General features: G+C 44.8%; 1 protein-coding gene and 1 pseudogene across 2 annotated transcripts; one reads left to right on the top strand and one right to left on the bottom strand.

Moving 5' to 3' along the window:
- The first annotated feature begins 3,324 nt into the window (after positions 1 to 3,324).
- Positions 3,325 to 5,635, top strand: cssa22h1orf74 (chromosome ssa22 C1orf74 homolog). 2 transcript variants are annotated; one of them, NM_001141157.2, is given in 3 exon segments: positions 3,434 to 3,457; positions 3,773 to 4,789; positions 5,465 to 5,601. In NM_001141157.2, a coding segment is annotated over 1 exon segment (807 nt). In that variant the 5' UTR covers positions 3,434 to 3,457; positions 3,773 to 3,781; the 3' UTR covers positions 4,589 to 4,789; positions 5,465 to 5,601.
- Positions 5,636 to 7,364: 1,729 nt separating this feature from the next.
- Positions 7,365 to 8,023, bottom strand: LOC106583374 (NAD-dependent protein lipoamidase sirtuin-4, mitochondrial-like; annotated as a pseudogene).
- Between the last annotated feature and the right edge of the window lie 714 nt (positions 8,024 to 8,737).

Below are 8,737 nucleotides of genomic sequence, written 5' to 3' on the forward strand. Positions count from 1 at the left end.
ACAAATCAATTGTAAATTTCGGTGTTCCTCAAGGTTCCGTTTTAAGACCACTATTGTTTTCACTATATATTTTACCTCTTGGGGATGTCATTCGAAAACATAATGTTAAATTTCACTGCTATGCGGACGACACACAGCTGTACATTTCAATGAAACATGGTGAAGCCCCAAAATTTCCCTCGCTAGAAGCCTGTGTTTCAGACATAAAGAAGTGGATGGCTGCAAACGTTCTACTTTTAAACTCGGACAAAACAGAGATGCTTGTTCTAGGTCCCAAGAAACAAAGAGATCTTCTGTTGAATCTGACAATTAATCTGGATGGTTGTACAGTCGTCTCACATAAAACTGTGAAGGACCTCGGCGTTACTCTGGATCCTGATCTCTCTTTTGAAGAACATATCAAGACTGTTTCAAGGACAGCTTTTTTCCATCTACGTAACATTGCAAAAATCAGAAACTTTCTGTCCAAAAATGACGCAGAAAAATGAATCCATGCTTTTGTTACTTCTAGGCTGGACTACTGCAATGCTCTACTTTCCGGCTACCCGGATAAAGCACTAAATAAACTTCAGTTAGTGCTAAATACGGCTGCTAGAATCCTGACTAGAACCAAAAAATTTGATCATATTACTCCAGTGCTAGCCTCCCTACACTGGCTTCCTGTTAAGGCAACGGCTGATTTCAAGTTTTACTGCTAACCTACAAAGCATTACATGGACTTGCTCCTACCTATCTTTCCTATTTGGTCCTGCCGTACATACCTACACGTACGCTACGGTCACAAGACGCAGGCCTCCTAATTGTCCCTAGAATTTCTAAGCAAACGGCTGGAGGTAGGGCTTTCTCCTATAGAGCTCCATTTTTATGGAATGGTCTGCCTACCCATGTGAGAGACGCAGACTCAGTCTCAACCTTTAAGTCTTTACTGAAGACTTATCTCTTCAGTAGGTCCTATGATTAAGTATAGTCTGGCCCAGGAGTGTGAAGGTGAACGGAAAGGCTGGAGCAACGAACCGCCCTTGCTGTCTCTGCCTTGCCGGTTCCCCTCTCTACACTGGGATTCTCTGCCTCTAACCCTATTACAGGGGCTGAGTCACTGGCGTACTGGTGTTCTTCCATGCCGTCCATGGGAGGGGTGCGTCACTTGAGTGGGCTGAGTCACTGACGTGGTCTTCCTGTCTGGGTTGGCGCCCCCCCTTGGGTTGTGCCGTGGCGGAGATCTTTGTGGGCTATACTCGGCCTTGTCTTAGGACGGTAAGTTGGTGGTTGGAGACATCCCTCTAGTGGTGTGGGGGCTGTGCTTTGGCAAAGTGGGTGGGGTTATATCCTGCCTGTTTGGCCCTGTCCGGGGTTTCATCGGATGGGGCCACAGTGTCTCCTGATCCCTCCTGTCTCAGCCTCCAGTATTTATGCTGCAGTAGTTTATGTGTCGGGGGCTAGGGTCAGTCTGTTACATCTGGAGTATTTCTCTTGTCTTATCCGGTGTCCTGTGTGAATTTAAATATGCTCTCTCTAATTCTCTCTTTCTCTCTTTCTTTCTTTCTCTCGGAGGACCTGAGCCCTAGGACCATGCCTCAGGACTACCTGGCATGATGACTCCTTGCTGTCCCCAGTCCACCTGGCCGTGCTGCTGCTCCAGTTTCAACTGTTCTGCCTGCGGCTATGGAACCCTGACCTGTTCACCGGACGTGCTTGTTGCACCCTCGACAACTACTATGATAATTATTATTTGACCATGCTGGTCATTTATGAACATTTTAACATCTTGACCATGTTCTATTATAATATCCACCCGGCACAGCCAGAAGAGGACTGGCCACCCCTCATAGCTTGGTTCCTCTCTAGGTTTCTTCCTAGGTTTTTGTCCTTTCTAGGGAGTTTTTCCTAGGGAGTTTTTCCTAGCCACCGTGCTTCTTTCACATGCATTGCTTGCTGTTTGGGGTTTTAGGCTGGGTTTCTGTACAGCACTTTGAGATATCAGCTGATGTACGAAGGGCTATATAAATAAATTTGATTTGATTTGATTTTGGTTGTTCGTTCCACGGTTTGTTGTTGGTAGACCCAGTCTCCTTGTCTCCGACAGAACCTGCTTAATGGTGCTGATGATCCACTGCTGTCAGAGCTGGGTGGTGGTGCATTCGCAGGGAGAACCGTTCAGGATGTTCTCCGCTGTCAGGAAAGGTAGGGTCAGCAACCTGTTGGGGGAGACAGAGGGAATAAACAGCGCCCAGACCCACCTGGCCACGGTGCACTAAACAAACAGGTGGTAGATGTTTTCAGTGTCAGTGCATCCGTGGGGGCAGCGCTCTGTACGTACTATGTGCCGTCTATACATTAATTCCCTAGTGGGGACACACTGAAGAAGCCGAAATGTCTGTGTACGCTATCCTTGATGCAGTAAAAATGAAAAACATTGAATAATGAAGTTAGCTTTATGCGACATACTGTATTTTGGAGTAGAAACCCATTACACCTCTTTGTTTGTCTGAATTTGTGGGTTTTAGGCATCAGCCAAGCTTCTGGGAGAGTGCGATGATTCTATTTTGGCTAGTGGGGATGCAACCATGAACAGCCATCCATGATGCTGTGGTGATTGACATTTAACCATACCTGTTGCGAGTTCACAGCTTAGCTGGCTCTCAGGCGCGCAATGGTGTCCTTGGAGCGGTTGTAGGCCATGATGTCCTTGTACTTCCACGATGCTAGCCCAGCCATGGGCAGACCTAACCTGAAGGCAAAATCTCTCCGCGTCTTGAACACTGGTGGGGGGCTCCAGCAATTGTGCACAGTGTGGTCGATTTTGCGAGTCTGAGGGTTCTGAGAATGGGGGTGGCAAAATACTGTTCAAGGTAGCTGGCTTTCCTGTCTTGTGGATGATGGTGACCAAGTTGGATAGTCCCTGTGCCCTAATGATGTTAATAAGATGATGATCTTTGGCAAAGGGAGTGGGATGCTAGTAGTAAGGGGAGGCCATTTTTATCGTATGCACCAGTCAGTAAAGGAAGAGGTGGGGAGTATGAGATGTAAGAGAGAGGAAGTTGTGTGGAGTAGACTACGGTTTAGGTACACAGGTTTGAATGTCACGTTATGGATGATAGGTCTGTGTGATGAGTGTTTAGTGGAGGAAACGGTGGAGTGTGTGGATATTTTGTGAACAGTATGATGCAGATAGGGAGAGATTGTGTCAAAGGGTTAGAGAGGCTGGTTGAGGTTTGGGTGGTGTAGTGGGGGGAAGGGAAGTGGTGTCTAGGGCTCTATTTCACTTTTTTTTTTACAGGAACATGAATAATTAAAACAATTTAATGTCGGTAAGCCATGACTGGCCTCACTCCAGTACAGTAGGTGGCGGGGTATGCACCTTAAAAGTTGGATGCGATCCGCCAACCCAATCCCGAAGCAGAAGGAGGACGAAGAAGAAGAAGAAGAAGAAGAAGAAGGAGAAGAAGAACGCAACGAAGTAAGTAACGTTATGCTTTAAAGGTGTCGGTAGCTCGATGAATAGATTAACTTTAGGATCAATGAGCTGTAGCCTACTAATGAATTTGTCAAAAATAAATGATATGTGGGAAGTAACTGGAAGGCATGAGCGTGGTTCCAGTTCAGCCTTGCATTTCTAGGCTAACTATCATGCTAGCTGGCTACTGTAGTTCCTCCGGCATGCTCGTTTTAGGTGCAAAACTCGTACTAACGCACACTATTCTGATAATGTTTTGGTCAGCGTGGAGTTTCATTCATCACCATGTAATGTTGCCACATGTTCAAATTCCCCTAGGAGCAGTCCATGGCTTCTTCAGACGTCTTTGTTGCTGCTGCTCGCAAATGTCTACGAGTTGGAAAGAAACGCTTCTCCGCCACTGTGAGTCTGAACCTGGCTACTCAGGTCCTGGCTGTGGACTTGGGCCTGAAGCCCGCTCTGCTATATGACAGTAATACAGCATCTGCAGAGCAGGTCCAACAGTATTTAAACTCTCTGCAGGCTGCACAACTTGTGTCTAAATCTCTCCAGACATTGGTCATCAGTGAGAATTCCTTGATTGTGAACCCATCCCTAACTATAGCAAACCTGGAGGCACTTCTCTTAAGGAGGACTGTGACTGTGGTGGATGTATGTCACTCACTGGAGCAGCCTGCCATCACTGAGCTACAGTGGGGAGCTATCAGGGACATGATTCAGGCTTTACTGGCTCATATTAGACAGTTTGGGCAACATTCTGCGATGAGAAATGTCCCTCACCGAATTGAAAAGAGACATTGTGAGACATGGAATCTGTGTACTCTATTCGGGATTCTATTGGGCTACCCCTCCACATACTGGTTTGACCAGAGCAGGAGCTTTGAGAACTGCCTAGCTATGTCTCCACTCGTGGTAACCAAGGCTGTGGCATCCTGGCAGGGTGGTGATTCTGGAGTTGAGGGTCACAGGTGTTGCCTGTATTCCTTCAGCACCCCAGAGATGTTGCAGGCAGACACTCAGTCAGTGATGGCTAGCTGGACTACACAGCTTCAGGAACGATTTCAGCAGCAGAAGGTCTTGTCTGGACTCAGTGTAACCAGATCAACTGTCACCTTACCTTCTGTGGCTCTATGATTATAATGGCACTTTGTGGATGGATGTTGTATGAAAAATGTGACGGTATTTGTATTTTGGAAATTGTCTGTAAAACAATTGATAAGCAAACATTGAAGAAGCACTTGTTCATGTTTCCAAACTGATTTACATAATCAGTTTGGAAACATAATTTATTTAAAATATAAATGCATTTGTGAGGGAAGTTAACACCAATGACTACATCAAGCTTGTGGCTACAAACTTGTTGGATGCAGTGCGTTTTGTTTTGGTTGTTTCAGATTGTTTTGCCCAATAGGAACTGAATGGTGAATAATTAATATTGTCATTTTGGTGTCACTTATTGTAAATAACTATGTTTCAGAACACTCCTACATGAATGTGTATGCTACCATGATTACGAGTAATCATGAATAAATTGTAAATGAGTGAGAAATTAAGAGGCACAAAGATCTTGATCTTTATTCCTGATTTTGGGGGTATTTAATTTTTTATTTAACTAGGCAAGTCAGTTAAGAACATTCTTATTTACAATGATGGCCTACCCCAACCAAACCCTAACCCGGACGACACTGGGCAAATTGTGCACCGCCCTATGGGACTCCCAATCACGGCCGGTTGTGATACAGCCTGGAATTGAACAAGGGTCTGTAGTGACACCTCTAGCACTGAGATGCAGTGCCTTAGACCGCTGTGCCACTCGGGAGCCCAAAATAGTATAATATGATCACTATTATTCATGATTATCTGTAATCATGGTAGAATCCACATTAGTGTTCAGAAACATTCTATTTTTTTTTTACCATAAGTGACTCCAAAATGACTATACATTATTCGCCATTCACTTCCTATTGGGCAAAACAGTCTGACACAACCAAATCAAACTGCATATGCATCCAACAAGTTTGTAGAGTCACAAGCTTGATGTAGTCATAGTGTGCTAGGAATATGGGACCAAGTACTTATTACTTTTTCAAATGGGTGGGCTAGATGCATAAAATTCCTTCATTTCTAAACAATAAAACATATGTATGAAAATACCCTCAAATTAAAGGTGACATTCTATGCTGTCGGCTCATATGAAACATTTGATCTCATATCCAAAATGCTGGCGAAAAGAGCCAAATACAGAGAGGAGTGTTTATACTAGTTAGCTAAAATGATGTACAGGCTAAAGGTATGCTTCTCAACCTAAACAGTTCGGTAGAGTTCGTGTCTAGATTGACATTTTGTGACGGTTTTTGTATGTTTTGGACTTCGGTGAGTTTTTTTTTTTGTTTGGGCACACAATTTTTTTCTGGAAGCAAGCCGAAGTTCTGTGCTGAAGTCTACGCCCCTTCGTTGGTGATTGGTCAATGGTAAGGATTCTTCAAAGTCTTTGTTGTCATTCAAAACAATGCAACTTGTTTTCATGCATATTTTTTTCATTGAATACTACTGCACCTGACATGTAATTAGTTAGATGTAAAATTGTGTGACTAATCTCTTTGGCAAAAATGTAAAAATTAATGAAAGATTTCTTGATTTATAGATTAATTCTGACTTTTGAGGAAGTGTTTACTGGCTACGTCTCAAAATGTACAATTACCACTTTTGCCGCGTTTTTCTCTTTTCAAGCAGACTTAAGGAAGTATGCGAGCGCACTCGTTCGAGTAGCCAAGTTCGTCTAGGCGCCAGCCGAACTGAAGTATGCTGACAACTTAAGTGGAAAGTAGAATAATAACCATTAATTTCTATGGATGATTGTTACGTCCATCAATATGGCGGGTGCTAACTTCAGAATAGTGCCGTCAGCCATAAAGCATATCCTCCGTTACTTGTGGGGTTTCCCATAGATGTCATAGAAACAAGTTTCCATCTCTCCAGCCCAACGTCCTGAGGCTGATTGCATTGCTGCGTGGATGACCAAGAGGTAGAGCCCATTGAGTAGTTCAGTTGTCAGTGTCTGTGGATCAGTGACCGGAGTCCTAGTAAAGCCATCCGTCTGTCTCTGGTCAGTGGGGCTGAATGACTGACAGTACCTCCCCACAACGAGCACGGACTCTGAACTCTGCCAGGTGGTCGGCCCTGGTAGGCCCGTTGTTCAAGATGGCCACTGGGCTCTTCTGGTCAGCTGCTGCCAGTAGGAATCTGTACCCAGAATACACCTAGAAAAAAACAAGGATATAACAGTTAGACTAGACAGATGTCTTAGAGAACTTGAAGATGTATCAACAAGACAAAAATAGTCAAACTGCAACAAATGGTTGACTACTGAAGAGGTATGGTCTCTGGACTCTAGCAATATATAATACCTTATTTATGCCCACCTGCAAAGAAGATCCCGCAATTATGGCTGCATCAGACCCCACCAGTCTGTCATGTACAAACTACTGTATCTCGGTTCACTGCCCCCCCCCCAACAAAAAGAACATCATGTCTTGCTTCAGTATGCCCCCACAGTCCTTACAGGGAGGCTATCTGAAGTGGAGGACCTGTTTGTCCTCAATTAAGTATCCCTGTCTGGAGCTACACCACCAGCCTGTGCTACCCACCCAGGGTTCAGGTCTGCGAAACGCTTCTGGAGCACTTCTCTAGCAGACATTGCACCACAGCTCAGGCATAACACCCTGAGAGGGACACAGACCAATGGACAGACACACAGGTAAAACACTCAGTGTTGTTCTGAGCCAATGTCCTTAAACAAGAAGTCTCTATAGTGTGGTGTGTGTGTCAGTCATTCACTCCTACCTGTGAGCAACGAGCGGATAAGAGGCAATCCGTAAGTCGCTCTGGATAAGAGCGTCTGCTAAATGACTTAAATGTAAATGTGAGCGCAGCCGTGCAGTTCAGTCAGTCCTTGGTGCCCTGCCTTGGAATGAAGTGCGTCCACATTCTGTGTAACCAGCCAGTGGACCTTTCCCTGTTCCTCCCACTGCTGCAGGGCCAGGTGGGCAGAGTTTGGCTGATGAGAGGAGAACTGTGGCCAGCCCACAGTTCCTAGCCCAGTAGAGCTGACGAGACTGGGCACTGCGTATATACTCTGCGTGCTGCATATGTCGCCTGTCTTTGCGAGCATAGAGACCCACCCCATCTGAGCGGTAGTCTGGGGATGCCAGACTCTGTGGAGAGCACAGCTCCAATGATGACGGAAGAGGCGTGTGGCACGAAAAAAGAAGGCCTGTAGCCGCTCCAGGGCGTGGGCATTGATGGTGCTGCTGGCGGGCACGAAGCGCTGGATACTCGCGGGAACAGATGATGTTGCCCGCCTCCCAGGGTCCGCACCACACAGTGTCAGGGGTCTCCTCAGCAACTGCATCTGTATTCAGAGTACATAGTAAGATTTATGCTTTTTGAGTATGTTGTTGTTTTCGGATACACCTTTCAAAAAAAGGAACCTGTTGGGATCAAGTGTTTCAGTGGGTAAGTAACTCCATAAGGTGAGAATGTCTAAAGAGCAAATGTCACTCAGACCAGATGGGATTATGTCAATTAAGGAACACATGACGGGTGTAATGATGCCTCATCACAAGTTTGTTACATCTCTCATTCAATATTATTAGGGTCACCAAGCGATAATTATAACTCCTAAATTCCTAACTTGGCTTTATCTGACTCAGTAATTGTTCACTTTGTCTGTTACAGTATTCGACCTGTAAACATATAAAACGCTTTAGTCAAGACCAATGTTTTGTTTTTCCGATATCTGGCTTATCATTGAACTCGTCATCAGCTGGGAACCCCTTCAATTTGATGAGATTTTTTTGACAAGGTTAATTGGAGGAAAACCGATAAGCATACAACCGCAACAGGCATAAAGTACACATTGAAAGGAGCTAATACAATTCAGTGTCATGTAACGTACCTTATAATGTCACGAGGTACAGCAGAGCTTTCATTTCAGCACCATGGAGTGAATCCTTACCACCGTTACACCTGGCTATCAGCGAGGCCTTGAATAGCAACAAAACAGTTAATTCTGCCACATTTACTGCCTTTAAAAAATATATGGCTGACTTGCTTAATTTCTACTGACAATTGAGATGTACAAACTATGGCATAAGGGGACAACGAGCGGATAAGAGGCAATCCGTCATTTCAATTAAGACAATGAGTGAACTAGGACACACGTAATCAATACAACTATTTGTTCTGCTCTTTGGAAATGTACAGTGACAGAATTCAGAACAT

Source organism: Salmo salar, chromosome ssa22, assembly GCF_905237065.1.
Source record: "Salmo salar chromosome ssa22, Ssal_v3.1, whole genome shotgun sequence".
Taxonomy (NCBI): domain Eukaryota; kingdom Metazoa; phylum Chordata; class Actinopteri; order Salmoniformes; family Salmonidae; genus Salmo; species Salmo salar.